The sequence below is a fragment of the Rhinatrema bivittatum genome, chromosome 2 (genome assembly GCF_901001135.1).
Source record: "Rhinatrema bivittatum chromosome 2, aRhiBiv1.1, whole genome shotgun sequence".
In the NCBI taxonomy this organism is placed as follows: Eukaryota; Metazoa; Chordata; class Amphibia; order Gymnophiona; family Rhinatrematidae; genus Rhinatrema; species Rhinatrema bivittatum.
In genome coordinates this window covers 512,435,156-512,452,200 of record NC_042616.1, presented here as the reverse complement: position 1 = coordinate 512,452,200, position 17,045 = coordinate 512,435,156, and the positions used below count along the sequence as shown (strand labels likewise).

Genomic DNA, 17,045 nt, shown 5'->3' with positions numbered 1-17,045 from the left:
ACACACACGCACGATTCAATTATCCATTTAAAACAGATTGTACATGAAAAAGAAAATTCAAAGGTCCAGTCTTCTGAGGCAAAAATATCACAACTTGCATATTATATTTACATGCACAGCTGTGGTGCCAATCAAAAAACTCTGCACAAAAGACACTTGGAATTAGATCTTTTGTAATGTATGCTGGGTGTGGGCTTAGCCCTCAGAAAGCCATGTATAAACCGAATTACCACTAAAATATAGTAAATCTCTCAAACCAAAATAAACCTAACAGCCAGCACTCAAACAGTAACAACCTTATATCTATGAAAAGGCAACACTGCACATTCTATACCAGGCCATAGAACATCAATACACCTCTTACTAGGAAAACAGACAGATCAACTGCTATAAAGATCACTACACAGAAACTAAATGCCTGCAAAATACCTCACCTGGGTCACCCATGCAGAACACAGACAGACCCTAACCAAATACAGAATAAAGAGACCAGAAAGTATAAATAGAAAGTGCAGAGAACTGAACTGGAACCCACAACAAGCCTGCCTCTATATTTAGAGCAACAATGGAAAAACAGAAACAGCAACATTCTTCATAAAATATTAAATACAATCAAGAAATATAAATAATCAATTATAATAGTAAAACCATATTCCTAAAAAGAATGATTATTTTAAATCAGTTAATAAATAGAATATCCAAAATTTCCCAAACACCAATAAAATATTTCAAAACAGCAGATGCATCAAATGCTAATTAAAACAAACAAGTATAAAATAATCCCTCGCTCCATACCTGGGGACTTTTTATTTCCAGATGCCCTGATGTTGTGGATTAATGGGGAAGAGGAGGCGAAAGCTCACATACAAACACACATCCCAGGCAGGCTCCCATTCACAAACATACATACATTCCAGGCTGGCTCTCATTCACACACATGCATATACACACATCCCAGGCAGCCTTCTATTCACACACATCCCAGGCAGCCTTCCATTAACACACACACACATATGCACAGACCACAGGCAGGCTCCCATTCACACACACACTCATATCCCAGACAAGCTCCCATTCTCGCACACAAACAACCCTGGCAGGCTACAGAAACACATACACAACTCAGGCAGGCTTCCATTCACATACACAACTCAGGCAGGCTCCCATTCACACACACACATCCCAGGCAGAGTCCCATTCACACATATATCCCAGGCAGGTTCCCATTCAGACACATACACATCCCAGGCTGGCGCTCATTCACACACGTACACATCCCAGGAAGGCTCATATTGACAAACACACATACACATCCTAAGAAGGCTCCCATTCACACACACAGAACCGAGGCAAGTTCCCATACACACACACACACACACACAGAGGCTTCCATTAATATGCACATATCCCAGGCAGGCTCCTATTGACACACATGTACATCCCAGACAGGTTCCCCTTCACACACACACACACACACAACCCAGCAAGGCCCCCATTCATATACAAACACAACCCAGGCAAGCTCCCATTCACACAGTCACACAAAACCCAGGCAGGTGTCCATTCAAAAATATGCACACAGCCCAAGCAGGCTCCCATTCTCACACCCATACCTGCAACCTAGCCAGGCTCCCATTTACACACATGTACATATACTAAGCAGGCTTCTATTCACAAACACACACATACAACCCAGGCAGGCTCACATACACACATAGACATACCCCAGGTAGGCTCCCATTCAAACACATACATCCCAGGCATTCTCCTATTCACATGCACACACACACACAAACCAGACATTCTCCCATAATCACACCTCCCAGGCAGTCTCCCATTCACAGATATACACACACCCCAGGCAGCTCCCATTCACACACTGTTACGACTGTCGCTGCCCGACGTCTCCACTCCACCCACCTTACCTTTTTTGCGACTCCTCCCGCGGTTGATGGACGTCTGGCTGCTGTGGCGTCTGCCTGCCGTCCTCTCCGGCGTCCCCGGTCTGGCTTGGGCGCTACATCCCGCCATGTTGTCCAGGTACCATAGGGCGCGCACGCTGCGCGGCCTGCTTCTTATTCTCTCTTTGGCGCGAACTCTTCGCACCGGAGCTCTCCATACAGAGTCAATTCCCTTCTTTGTGTTAGAGAAGGCCATGCACCCTATCGTCCTGGAGTTACCCTGGTTGCAGTCGCACCAACCCCAATTCGACTGGGCTTCCTTGGAACTCTCCCACTGGGACCCAGGTTGTCATGGAAAGTGCCTTAAGGAGATTGCTCCTGTCATCTGCATGCCTACAACTCCAGCGATGCCGGGACTGCCGCCTCAATATGCATCTTTTAGTGATGTATTTTCCAAAGAAGCTGCTGACATTCTTCCTCCGCATAGATCCTATGACTGTGCCATAAGACTGAAACCCAATACTGATCCTCCTAAAGGATGTGTCTATCCGCTCTCAGCGATTGAGAACAAGGCTATGTCTGAATACATCGAGGAGAATTTACAGAAGGGGTTTATTAGACCATCGAAGTCTCCAGCCGGCGCAGGCTTCTTCTTTGTGGGGAAGAAGGCCGGTACCTTACGTCCTTGTATCGATTACAGAGGTCTGAACGAGATCACGATTAAAGACCGCTACCTCCTGCCTTTAATCTCAGAGCTGTTTGACCAGCTTCTGGGGGCCAAAATAGTCTCAAAACCTGACCTGAAGGGGGCCTACAACTTAGTTCGGATTTGCAGTGGCGACGAATGGAAAACAGCCTTCAACACTCGAGACGGCCATTTTGAGTACTTAGTAATGCCCTTCTGCTTGTGCAATGCACCCGCTGTATTTCAGAACATGATGAACAACATATTGCGGGACCTGTTGTACAAGAGCGTCGTGGTATACCTGGATGATATCCTGATATTTTCTCAGGATTTGCCCACTCATTCTAGAGGATGTCAAGCAAGTACTTCGCCGACTCTGTGAACACCGGCTCTACGCCAAACTATCCAAGTGCGAATTTCATAAAGACTCTGTGTCTTTTCTTGGCTATATCATGTCTAAAGATGGCTTCCAGATGGACCCTCAAAAACTAGAGAGTATTAAAAATTGGTCCCAACCTACCAACCTAAAGGCCCTGAGACGATTTTTGGGGTTTACCAACTATTATAGCTTTATAAAGAACTACTCTTCTTTAACAGTGCCCTTGACCGCCATGATCTGCAAGGGTGCCAACACTTCAAAATGGTCTGCGGAGGCCATTTCCGCTTTTGAGAGATTAAAGACTGCCTTTTCCACGGAACCATGCTTGCATCATCCTGACCCCAACAAGCCATTCATCGTAGAAGTTGACACTTCGGATGTCGGTGTGGGGGCTGTATTGAACCAAACTGGAGACTCCAAATTCTTACGTCCTTGCTCTTTCTTCTCACGACGTTTCTCCCCGGCAGAGAAGTACTATGGGATCGGAGATAAAGAGCTCTTGCCTATTAAGCTAGCATTCGAGGAATTGCGGCCTTGGCTCAAAGGCGCTCAACATCAAATAACCGTATTCACAGACCATAAAAATCTAGAGTATCTCCACCATGCGCAACTTCTTAACCACAGACAAGCTAGATGGTCCTTATTCTTCAATCACTTTGACTTTGTGCTTAAATATCGCCCCGAAGACAGGAATACCAGAGCCAATGCCTTGTCACACTCCTTTCTCTCGGAGGATGTGCCTGAAGAACCTCAGCACATAATTGACCTAAAGAAAGTCATCTTGGCGACTACACATTCTGTGCCCGCTGGTAAAACCATCGTGCCTAAACACCTCAGGAAGAAAGTGCTCTTTTGGGCACACGATTCCAAGCTGGCTGGCCATCCTGGTCAGCGTCGCATCCTGCTCAAGATCCAGAAGTTCTATTGGTGGCCTACTATCAAAAATGATACACTATCCTACGTGGCATCTTGTACCAACTGTGCCAAACACAAACCTGTTTCTGGCCAACCGTGGGGATTGCTGCAACCACTGCCAGCTCCGGAACAGCCCTGGTCACACATCGCTACTGACTTTGTAGTCGATTTACCCCTTTCTGGAGGAATGAATACCATCTGGATAACAGTCGATCACTTCGGCAAGATGGCCCATTTCGTGGTGCTGCCTGGCTTACCTTCAGCCTTGGAGCTTGCGAAGCTCTTCATATCGCACATTTTTCGCCTTCACGGCCTACCAAAAAAACATAGTCTCAGACAGAGGATCCCAATTCATGGCAAGATTCTGGAGGGCCTTGTGCAAGCTATTCAACATCTCTCTAGAGTACACTTCAGTCTATCATCCGCAATTAAATGGCCAAACAGAACGGATGAACAGATCCTTAAACAGTTCATTCGAGCCTACGTGAGTTGCCGTCAGAACAATTGGGCTGAACTGTTACCTTGGGCTGAATTCACCATCAATTCTCATCCAGCAACATCAACTGGATCAACACCTTTTGAAGTAGTATATGGACGTTCACCAACACCGCACTTCCACTGAAGCACTCAGTGTCATCCTCAGCAGCTCAATCTACTGCTGATGAAATCCATAATCTGTGGACTCAGACGAAAGACATGCTAATTAAAGCGAGTGACCGTGTTAAGAAGTTTTATGACGCTCACTATTCTCAAGCGCCTGTCTTCAAACCTGGTGACAAAGTCTGGTTATCCACCAAACATCTCAGACTGAACTTACCCTCCACTCGATTTCCTCCTTGCTACATTGGACCATTTCCAATCCTCCGACTTCTTGGCAACATCACTTACAGTCTGAAGCTACCACCCGGACTAAACATCCACAACACTTTTCACGTTTCACTCTTGAAACCTCTCATACTCAGTGAATTCTCTTCCAAGTCTCAGGAACCACCTCCATTAATGCAGAAGATGACCTAGAATATAAGGTTGAAGCTATTCTTGATGTCCGAAGACAAGGCAAAACATTTGAATATCTTCCTTCTTGGGAAGGTTTCGGCCCCGAAGAAAACTCTTGGGAGCCTCAGGCTAATATCCTTGATAAAGAGATGCTCCATCAATTTCATCTCGTGCATCCTTTGAAGCCAAAACCTGGTACCCGCAGAGGAGACTGCCCTTTGAAGGGGGGTACTGTTATGACTGTCACTGTCCGACGTCTCCATTCCGCCCACCTTACATTTTTTGCGACTCCTCCCGCGGTTGATGGACGTCTGCCTGCAGTCCTCTCCGGCGTCCCTGGTCCGGCTTGGGCGCTGCATCCCGCTATGTTGTCCAGGTATCATAGGAAGCGCACGCCGCGCGGCCCTGCTTCTTATTCTCTCTTTGGCGCAAACCTCAGGGGCATCCCTCTGTGATGATATCACGCATCCCGGATACAAAAGCCTACACTTTTTGCTAGCTAATCGAGTTATCAAGGGATTCCTTACGGATGGGATTCACTCTCCGTACCTAGCTACTCTGCCTCTCCAACTTTTGGACTTTATCCTAACGGGGTACCCGCTCCTCGGGGGCTTCTCTCATTTCTTGCAGGTCGCTATCAGGAACTGGTACTCACTCCTCGAGAGCCCATGTTCCCTGACTCACTGCCTGAACTTATCGCTTCTGCTTGGAAGAAACTGCTGCCTACATCATCAGTGAGTTACCAACTTTATTTCCTCAGAGCTGTTCCTGGAACCAGGTACTCGGTCCTCGAGGGCCTGCCTCTATTCCAGCTTCTTTGTCACCTTCCGGGAGAAACCGCTGTGTGAGTAACTTTACCAACGAGGCTCTATACCAGAACTCTGTGTATGCTCCACTGTACTCACTATCTCAGTTTTCTCCACTACAGCACAGCCATAGAGGGAATCACTGTTCCAGTATCCTGAGGAACCCTAGCCCAGCCGGGCTTCATCTCTACTCACTACTGCCACCTCTGGTGGCTTCTCAACTCTGTCTAATAAAGATATAACTCTGGGTTGTGTGTCCCAAAGCTGAGCCTGACCTGTGACCCCTCACGGGACTTCCCCCTGGGAGCGTGGTCAGCTGCCATAGTGTCCAAGGGTCCACCCAAAACCTTACAAACAATAACACACACGAACACACACACCCCAGGCAGACTCCCATTCCACACACACATTCCAGGAAGTCTTGCAGTCACACACACATACACAGCATAGGCAGTCTCCCATTCACACACACACGTCCCAGGCAGTCTCTCATTCCAGACACACACAACCCTCGCGGGCACCCATTCACACACACACATGCTCCCAGACAGGCTCCCATTCACATACACACACACCCTAAGCAGGCTCCCATTCACACACAACCCAGGCAATCTCCCATTCACATATCCTAAGCAGGGTAACCTGCAAGGAGCTACAGCTACTTCCCCTAACAGAAGTCATGGGCAAGATTACTACCCTTAAACAATTAGCTTTTTCCCCTTCCCCCCACCATTGCTCTCCGCAGCAATGGTGGGGGGGGAAGGGGAATAGGATTCAGACGACAGCCAATGCTGGGCCCTGACTTTTATGATCTGGGGTAAAGATATGCGGACATTAGGGAAAGAAAACACAGGGCTGCTTCTACAGCCAAGTCCAACATAAAGCACATTCAAGCAGCATTGCCTGAATTATCAAGAAGGCTGCTCACCCTATGTTAGCAGTAATTTTGTTATGGGTTTGACAGTGCTTGATTTTGAATCTTAATATTACTACTCAACATAAAAGCCTTGAGGATAACCTGCATGGAGTAGCAGTTACTACTCCGACGGAGCGCACTGTTAGCCGGCATTTGGACGCACCTTTTGGACGTGCTAGCTTTACCCCCCCCCCCCCAACCTAATAGCGCCCGCAACATGCAAATGCATGTTGCGGGCGCTATTAGGTATTCCCGCGCGATTCAGAAAGCAAAATGTGCAGCCAAGCCGCACATTTTGCTTTCAGAAATTAGCGCCTACCTTTGAGTAGGCGCTAATTTCTCCGGGCACCGGGAAAGAGCACAGAAAAGCAGTAAAAACTGCTTTTCTGTACACCCTCCGACTTAATATCATAGCGATATTAAGTCGGAGGTCCCGAAAGTTTAAAAAAGTAAAAAATAAAAAAAATAAAAATTTAAAATAGGCCCGAGGCTGGCGGGTCGAAAACCAGACGCTCAATTTTGCCAGCATTCGGTTTCCGAGCCCGTGGCTGTCAGCAGGCTCGAGAACCGACGCCGGCAAAATTGAGCATCGGCTGTCAAACCCGCAGACAGCCGCCGCTCCTGTCAAAAAAGTGGCGCTAGGGACGCGCTAGTGTCCCTAGTGCCTCTTTTTACCGCCGGGCTAATTTAAATAAATTAACTTACTGTATCGCGCGCACAGGAGAGTGTCCTGTGCGCGCGCTGGGAGATATTTTACTGTATCGGCCCGATTGTTACTATGTTACTATGAACACACACCTAATAATTAAAAATTCATATAAAAATGACAAAAAATGTTCCCAAACACCAATACAATATTTCATAACAGTGGACACATCAAATAACTCCAATACATAAAACCAATAAGGATTAAAAAATTCCTTCTGTATACCTAGGAAGTTTTGATTTTCAGTCACCCTAAAATTGTTCTAAATTAGTAGAGGTTGGTGTACAAACTTTCTCCTCGTTCTCTCACATATACATGCATGCTCTATTTCTCTCACACACACATTCTGTATCTCACTCTCATGCACATGCTTTCTTTCACTTACTGAATCTCACATACCTGCTCTCACACTTACACACACACACACACACACATGCCTTCTTTCTTACACATATGCTCCGTCTCATACACATTCCCTCACTCTTGCACATGATCAAACACACACGCCCACTCTCTTACTCTTACATATTATCTCTCTCTGACTCTCTCATTTACACACACACTGGGCCTCTCCCTCTATCTTTGGCCACCAACGGGTTAGGCTTGAGGTAAGGCCTCCACCAGGCCTTTTCTGGTGGGATGGGCTCCACCGGGGATCCTGTTGGGCCTCTCTCTCTCTCTCTGTCTTCAGCCACCAGCAGGTTGGGCTCCACTAGTGGCCCTGCCGGGCCTTTCCTTGCTTCATTGGTTGCTAGTGGGATGGGATCCACCAGTGGCCCTGGGTATCTCCCTCTCCTTTTAGACTGCAGCAGAAGTGTTTTGGAAGAGACGGGGCACCAGCTGGCACCCCAAAATTCTGCCACTTGAGATGACCACCTCCCCCTGCCTAATCATGATACTACCACCCCGGACTGTGAGGAGGGAAGGTTACAAGAGCTGCCCAGGGTAAAGTTTTTCCTTTAAGTGCTAGTTCCCTGTAAACAAGAGGTTAGAGAAGAATTTCTTACCTGCTCAGAAACCAGGGCAGACATTTCCCTCCTGTTTTCCCTCTGAATCCTGAAGCTGCAGGGATGGATTCAGGCTGAAGATTTCCCTGTTCCCGGTCCGATGCTGAGAAAGATGAATAAGACAAGAGCAGGCTGGGCTGATGTCAGAGAATCTCAGATAAAGTCTCGTCCCTCTCCCCCTTTGCGGCGTGGAGGGGACAGATCTGTGTCCTGTAGAGATTTCCAGTCCTGGGAAGGCAGAACGTTTTTGTTTATGCTCTCAGTCTTTCCTGCTTTTCACAGCCCTGCAGCCAGTAAAGGAAAAGAAAGCAAAAGAGCCCCTCTACCGAGCATGTACAGAGCTCCCAGTTGAGGTCATGCTGGTGGATCCCTCCTTCTTAAGGTGGACTGTGGAGATAGAAGACCGCGGCAAGGTATGTGACAGAAGGAACAGATCAGGGACCTGATTGAGTCCTGTTGCATCATGAACTTGTAATTTTGCAGGTTTTGTGGAAATCGTTATGAACTAGCAGAGAGACTAGTAAAAAATGACGGTTTAAAAAGGCAGTGGCACATAGGCTATCTCTGACTCGCTCTCAGTCAAGTACACTCAGGGGCAGATTTTAATACCTACACACGGGCCACGCACATGTTATAAAATCCAGGGTCGGCGGCACACTTGTGCACCTTGTGCGTGCTGAGCCCTAGGGGAGCCCAGATGGCGTTCCCTGGTCCCTCCGAGGAGGGAACTTTCCTTCTGCTCCCCCACCCCCTTCCCTTACCTAACCCGCCTCCCAGTCCTATCTAACCCCCCCCCCCCCCCCCCCCCTAACCTTTGTTATACGTGTTGCGCCTGCCTCTGGGCAGGCATAGGTTGCACCACTGGCCAAGTGCCGGCACGCGATCCCCCGGCCTAGAGGCCCTTCGGAGGCCTCTGGCCACGCCCACGCCCCAGACCGCCCACACCCTGCCCCTTTTTTCAAGCCCCGGGACATACGCGCGTCCCGGGGCTTGCGCACGTCACCGGGCCTATGCAAAATAGGCTCGGCGTGCTTAACCCCCTTCGCACATAAATCCAGCTGGATTTACGCACGTAACCCCCCTTCGCGCATAAATCCAGCTGGATTTATGCGCGAAGGGCTTTTAAAATCTGCCCCCTCAGTCTGTCATTGAGACACTTTTGATACAAAGTCACGCTATCAAACACACATAGTGCCTGGATGTCTCCATGAGTCTCACAAACCCTCTCTCTTCCACACTCTCCTACAAGGCACTCTCACAAACACATTCAACCACTATATACACACACAGACCTCTCTCACACCCTCACTTTCTATCTCCCTGTATCTCACAAACCCTCTATCTTCCACGCTCGCCTACAAGGCACTCTCACAAACACATTCAACCACTATATACACACACAGACCTCTCTCATACCCTCACTTTCTATCTCCCTGTGTTGCACATTGTTGCACTCTCTTACACACACACACACACACACATACGGTGTTTATCTTTAGTATGTGCCAGTTTGCTTGCGTGTACTCTCCTACTTTTGTCCTCTATTGTCCTTTTGAAACCAAACTGGAAATTTTAACATCTATCTATCTATCGCAGGACCCAAATTATGGAACACCCTACCTCAATACCTAAGTTCTCTCAGTGACATTAAATCTTTTAAAAAGGAACTCAAAACCTGGTATTTCAACCTAACTTTCCGTGATGGAGTCGGCTAAGCCGTCACTTTTCTCCACCTCTTAGCAAGTCTTCACCGAATCCCCCGAATATCCTCCCCCCCAACTCTACCTCCCCCCGCCCTTCCCAGATCCCCCCACACCCCGCTCCACCCCCGATACATTCTTCCCCAGTCTACCCTGCACCTCTCTATGAGTTCTGCCTCTGTCCCCTGACATTATATGATGTCCCCGCTTGCTGTAAAGTACCCTTTTTCAGTTTGTTATCGTTGCTCCCATTTTAACCCTTCCCTTACTCTGTTCACTGTTTATTAAGTCGTTCCAGTATTACCAAACTGTATTAAGTTGTTATCTTGTAAACCGGAGTGAAGGCATCCCGCTATACTTCGGTATAAAAAAACCTCGAAGTAAATAAATAACATAATTAGCTGTTTCCTTTTGTTCTGTTTTTAAAATGGAAGAAAAACCAAATGAAATTTCCTTTATCTTTAAATCTTTGTTTTTGAAATTTTCCAGTCCTTGCCCCATTGTAAAAAACTAACACATCTCCCATGTTTTTCCTCAAATCTCCCAGCCTTCCCTGGACCACATGAAGTCCTTAAAATCCACTGAACTCTTCAGGGGGCAGCTGCTCCTTGCCCCATCACTGCCTCTATTTTAAATGGCACCAGCAGACCAAGGCTAGAACCATTGAGGTTCATATTCAGAAGCATTTAGCCAGATGACTTATAAGATAACTTATAAGTTATCTGGCTAAATGAATATTTGGCCTCTTGATCCAGCTAAATTCTAGCCAGAAAACATTTTATCCTGCTAAAATCTGGCCGGATAAGTCAGGGGCGTATCTCGGAGGAGCTATCTGACTATGTCTAGTAGTCCTATAGACCTGTCGTGAAGTTAGCCAGATAAACTTACCCGGCTAACTTTAGTATAGCCGTATATATTCAGTGGCACATCCGCACTGCTGAATATATAGGCCAAGTGCTAACTTGCTGAGCTACACAGCGGTTCAATATAGACCCGATTATTATTTTATTCCATACAAAATGGTCTCTGCCTGAGTCTGGCTGGTGACATTTTGTATGCAACAAAGAAATATTGACTCCAGTCCTGGGCTGCCACAACATTTTAAGAGCAGTAATAGCTGGGCAGGATCACCCAGGGACCCCTCCCACCTGTGAAGATTTAAGTGGATTTTAGAAACTTCATGGTGTAAGAGGAGGTTGAGGGCTTTGGGAGAATGGCTCAGAAGGTTTTCTTCTTTGTTTGCTGATGAGGCAAGGACTGGACAATTTTATTTTGTTTTTTTTAATTTTGCTTTTTCTCATTTCAGATAAATGAAATGAAACAAACAAACAAAAAAAAGAAACACAAAAAAATATGAAATGAAAAACAAGCACGACTAAAAAATGTCTGCGCACAACCCTGTCTTTTAGTGTACACTGTGGGAATTCTGTGTGCATTATTTCAAATGCTTGTGTGCTATCCTTCTTTATTGTGTGCTGTGTGCCGTGCCCAGACTCGTGGTGAATGCCAACATAAATTTGCTCCATTTCTCTACCACTTCCCACTTCCATGGCCCAGTTTTGGGTGGTAAATCATCAGGTGACCCCCAAGCAGTCACCGGATACCCCAGAGAGTGCGATTGACAATGACAAAGGATCTTAAGAGGATGGAAAAGAATCACTGGGGGAAATGGTGGTAACTATTTTGTATTGTGGGTAAACTGCACAGAGCGCCAGTTAGAACATTAGAAAGAAGTAGAGGGGAGGACCTGCATGGCGCAGCAGATACAAAACTAGACATCTGGATGGGCAGGCTGGGTGGGCCCTTATCTGCGACGTTTTAGTCATTTACATTTTGCACAAAAACTAGCAAATTATATATTATAGGAATAACAAATCTGCAGCAGCAATGGGGGCAAGAGGACCGGATTTGGTACTGATGATAATCTGAAGCTCTCTGATATCCCCAGAACTCATGCTATGTAATATCATATTTACTATACGGCCCATCCGGTCTCCTCCTCCAAGCTCACTATTTGTTATTCTGACTCCATTCCACCCATCTCCCCAGTATTCCCTCTATCTGTTACATCCTTTAACATTCCACGGCAACCATTCTTGCTGCCTTCAAATATTCTGTAATCACACCACTCCTCAAAAACCTACCGGGGAGGGGGGCGGAGGGGAAGGGGGGGGAGGTGTTAAATGATGCATCAGCAGTGAGAGGTTGCTGATTCCAATTGCTCCCTCTCTCATCCATTTATTTGCCTTTTAAAAGTCTCCATGAGAAATTTTCACCAAATTGTCTAAAGAGTCTGTTAAAAACCCAGTGGAAAAATTGGAAGCCATGGAGGAGCAGCTTTCAGGGGAGAAGAGCGTGACTGACCTTTCCCTCCCGAATAAGAGCGGCAGCTGCAGGGCCCTGTGTAACAGGGGGCCCATTGCATGAGCACACATGGCTCTGCCCTTATGACTCTGTTGGTTAGTGCCCATCTCAGGCAACAGAGACCAGACCTCTGCTTCCTGCACAAGCACCTCCTCTCCCAGTGTTGTGTTCGTGCCTGTTTTCGCCCTCGCTCCACCTTCTGTATCTCTGAGGCGACTCCCTTTGGCTCTGATGGACAGATGCTGCCGCGGCTTCTCTTTGACGCTTCTCCCCGGAGTCCCCAGGCTGGCCTGACACTGCGGATCCGCCATGTTCCTGATGACGTAAAGGCTCGCGCGTGTGCGTGCTCCAGAGTTTGTACCGGCAAGGGCGCGAACCTCGGGGGCGTCCCCCTGTAGTGACGTCATCCGCTTCCACTTTAAAAGGTCTTTGCTTGCAACTACGAATCGAGTTAGCAAGGGAAATCTTTCTCCGCTGCTCTACCTCTACAAACTTACCAAGGGGTACCTGCTCCTCAGGGGCCCCGCTCTCTCTTCTTGATTTTAGATTCTAAGACGGGATCCGGTACTCGCTCCTCGAGGGCCAACGTCCCTGAATGCTCTGAAGACTCCCTATTGCCTGGAAGCAATCGCAGACATGAACACTGTGAGTTCTATTGCAGATAGGAACCGGCACTCGCCCTCACGGAGCTTTGGGAGGAGGTGCCCAGGTTGGTTAGATGGAAGATTCGTCGTCGAAAATTTATTGACATTTTTCAATTGTTGGAGGGGCGCCGCGGGAAGCGAAAAGGTAAGAAGAAGCGGGGGAAGAGCGAGCGTTTTCCCGGGGCACAGGTGAAGGTAGCTAGAAATATTCACAACTGGATCCGGTCCTTCTTGTGCCTGGCGAGTGTGATTGGTCATCGGGATCCTACGCAATACAGTATTTGTTAGCTTATGCGGATGCGATTTTAGCGGCGAGCAAAACGTATGAGGGGTGGTCGTGGCTTAACTACGACGAGCGCTTTCGGGACCGCATGGAGGAGAACAAATTTATGTCCTGGGATACCCAGGACGTGGGTTTGTGGTTAACTCAAATGGCGTCGAAGGTCCCCGCGGGAAGTTTGGGGATGGGATCTCCGTCGGGCCCTGTTCTCAATCGGCCATTTCGGCAGGGGTCCCCCGCGATCGGTGGGGGGAAGGCTGGATTGGGCGTATCAGATGTCTGCTGGCGGTTTAACCGCTCCACGTGCATGTTCAACGACTGCAAATTCCGACATGCCTGTGCCACTTGTGGGGCAGATCACCCTGCCACCAGGTGTGCCAAGCGTCCGGGCAAAGGGCCCTTGCCTGCTCCCGGAGCGAAAGGTTCCGGGAAATGAGTGTCGCAAGAAGGCTGCCACTCCTATTCGGATGGCGCCAATGCGCCCGTGGCTGTGGGTTTATCCGAAATGTGATGTGGCGGAGGTATTGACCCGGGGTTTTACAGAGGGCTTTCGGATCCCATGTGGGGGGTGGGTCCCGGTGGGGGGGCGACTTGTCCTTCGGTTCACCAATTGATTTCGGTGGTGGAGGATAAGTTGCGGGCGGAAATCGCGTTAGGTCGAATTGCGGGTCCTTTCTCGTCTCCACCGTTTCCAGAATTCGTGCTATCCCCGTTGGCGGTGATACCAAAAAGGGAGCCAGGTAAGTACCGGTTGATACATAATTTGTCATTCCCAGAAGGTGATTCCGTGAATGACTGTATCCCCAAGGCCATGTGTTCGGTTCGCTATGCCTCCTTCGACTCAGCGGTGCGGGTGATTTTACGGTGCGGGCCGGGAGCGTTGTTAGCGAAAACTGACATTGAATCTGCCTTCAGATTGTTGCCAGTGCACCCGGAGAATTTTCATTTATTGGGCTTTCATTTCCGGCAGGCATTTTATTTTGACAAATGTATGCCAATGGGCTGCGCTATTGCTTGCGCCTATTTTGAGGCATTTAGCACCTTTATACACTGGGTGATAGAGCGGCGGTCTGGGTCGGCAAACATAGTCCATTATCTTGACGATTTTTTGTTTGTGGGTGCGGCTGGTTCGGGTGACTGCCTGTCCCTGATGTGATGTTTTCAGGAGGTATCCCGTTGGCGGCTGGCAAAACCGAAGGTCCGTGCACAAAGTTGGTTTTTCTGGGAATCGAAGAGGATTCGGTCGCAAGGGAGTCGCTGTTGCCTTCGGAGAAGGTCGATCGGCTGCGGGAATTGGTGGCCAGGGCGCTACAGAGGTCCAAGCTGACTCTTTTTGAGCTGCAATCTTTGGTGGGTAGTTTGAACTTTGCATGCCGAGTAATTCCCATGGGTAGGGCATTTTTGAGATGGTTCACTCGGGCTACAGCGGGCGTGCGGAGGCGCCATCATCGAGTGCGCGTGACGGTTGCGATGAGGGAGGACTTGCGTGTTTGGGAACGGTTCCTGGTGGCATTCAACGGGATTACGTTTTGGCAGGACTACCCGCGTTCCAATCATGATTTGGACCTATTTACAGACGCGGCAGGGTCCCTTGGGTTTGGAGCTTACTTGCAGGGGGCCTGGTGTGCGGCGAGGTGGAGTGGGTGGAGTCTGGCGTTACGAAGAATGTTACGTTTTTGGAATTGTTTCCAATTGTGGTGGCCTTTCACATCTGGGGACAGCAGCTGCGGGGAAAGAGAGTTGTCTTTTGGTGCGACAACAGGGTGTGGTCGAAGTCATCAACAGGAGAGCGGCCAAGTGTGTTAGAGTGTCGGAACTGCTGAGGGAATTGATTCTGTGTTGCATGTCATTGAATGTAACCATTTGGGCCAGGCCTGTGCCGGGAGTCGCTAATGGCGTGGCCGACTCTCTTTCACGTTTCAAGTGGGAGTTGTTTCGGGAACTGGCACCAGAGGCAGATTCTTGCGGAGCGGCGGTACCATTTTCCCTTTGGAGATTCGGTTTCCCAAGGCCTGGAACCTGCTGCGAGCTTCATTAGCTCCATCCACATGGTCAAGTTACGTGGGAGGTGCCCATAAAGCGGCGGGATTTCTTGCTGCCGAAGGTTGGACGGGGGAGTCCAGTTTCGGTCGTATCCCTTCTCCATTTTCTGGAACACGCCAGGGAGCGCGGTTGCTTGAAGGCAGCGGTGGTGAAGCAGTTAGCGGGGTTTTCGTTCTTCATGAGGTCCCATGGGTGGGGGTTCCCGTCGGGTCGGTTTATTGTGCAGCGTGTGTTGATCGGATGGGCTAAGGTGGTAGGGAGGAGCAGGGATAAGCGTCTTTCGATCACGCATGACATCTTGTTGAGACTGTGGGATGCTTTGCCGAGTATTTGTTTCTCGCCGTACGAAACGTCTCTTTTCCGGGTGGCTTTCATTTTCACTTTTTTCGGGGCCTTCCGAGTTAGTGAATTGGTGGCTCGGTCTGGTGTCAGCACGGACTTTCCAGGATTATTAGCAAGGCATGTGAGGGTCACTACCCAATCGATGGAGTTGTGTATTCCCCGGTCTAAGACTGATCAGCAGGGCAAAGGGGCAATGGTTGTGTTGCAGGCTGTGCCGGGGCTCCGTTCGTGCCCCGTGGAAAATGCAATTTGGTATTGTCGGTGCCAGGTGACGGGGTCGGTGCAGTTTTTGATTCATGAGGACCGTCGCCCCTTGACAAAGTACCAATTTGAGATGGTCCTGCGGTCGGCTTTGTTGTCAGTGGGTCTGGATGTTGGTCGTTTTGGGACTCATTCTTTTTGGATAGGGGTGGCGACCGTGGCGGCGGCAGCGGGTTTGCCTGGGGGAGTGATTCAACAAAACGGGCATTGGCGCTCTAATTCTTTTCGAGGATATGTCCGCCCCAGCATGGGGCTGCCGTAAGCGGTGTCTAACTCTTGTTTCTTTGCAGGTGCGGCTCCTGCGGGAAAGTCTGCATGGATTATTGGGCATTCTTACACCTTTTGGGCCCACAGACATGCCTGCGGCTGGCCTTACGGGCCACACTTGGACTTACACAGGAGGGGAGCGCGGGTGTATTGGTTAGGGCGGTGGGGAATGGTGTGGGATGAACTGATCCCTGTGTGCGCCAGGGATGCGAGCGGCTCGGGGTGCCGCAGGCATTGGTAATTCACTTGGGGGGCAACGACTGGGGAAAAATGCCCGGCCGGCAGTTTATCAGCATGGTCCGGAAGGACCTTATGATGGTATTCATGCTGTTGCCCACAACAGTGTTGTGTTGGTCTGATATTATCATAAGGCCTGCTGAATCGGATAAGGTGATAGGTCAAAAGCCAACCAGCAAATTGGTTCTTGGTTGGTGCTTTTGGGAGGCTGGCACATTTGATATGAATGGTCATGGGGGAAGGTCTCTTCGGCAAGGACAGGGTTCACCTCTCATTCATCGGGATGGACTTGTTCCTTAATTCGATTCAGGAGGCCTTGGAGGAGTTTTTTCCTCTGTAGGTAGGGCCGCATCTTTGGGGGGTCACGGGACATGTTATGCCCGTGTCTGTGGCGGATGGCCCGAGCCTGTTCTGCTTAATACACTGGTTACCTGTTAAGGTGGATTTACCTGGCAATTGGGAATGTTGGACAACTGGGAGTTGTTGGTTGCGGGCTCCTTGCTGGCAGGCGGCGGGGGTCATCTGGCAGGCCTGGCTTCTTGCTGGTTGGCGGCAGTGGCCCACCGGGTTGGCTCCTTTGCTAGCACGTGGTGGGA

The 17,045-nt window shown here is 49.0% G+C and overlaps 2 protein-coding genes across 4 annotated transcripts in view; one reads left to right on the top strand and one right to left on the bottom strand.

Annotated features, from left to right (window-relative positions):
- Positions 1 to 8,516, bottom strand: part of LOC115085109 (zinc finger protein 501-like) — a 45,208-nt gene extending 36,692 nt beyond the window's left edge. For all 3 annotated transcript variants that reach the window (XM_029590730.1, XM_029590733.1, XM_029590731.1), the window contains exon 1: positions 8,312 to 8,516. In XM_029590730.1, the coding sequence (XP_029446590.1) occupies positions 8,312 to 8,335 (24 nt within the window). In that variant the 5' untranslated portion in view covers positions 8,336 to 8,516. The remainder of the gene's footprint in view (positions 1 to 8,311) is intronic.
- An 87-nt stretch (positions 8,517 to 8,603) lies between these two features.
- The window catches only part of LOC115085110 (thiopurine S-methyltransferase-like), an 83,656-nt gene continuing 75,214 nt past the window's right edge, over positions 8,604 to 17,045 (top strand). Inside the window, exon 1 of the mRNA XM_029590735.1 lies at positions 8,604 to 8,724. The gene's annotated coding sequence lies outside the window, so the exon portion shown is untranslated. The remainder of the gene's footprint in view (positions 8,725 to 17,045) is intronic.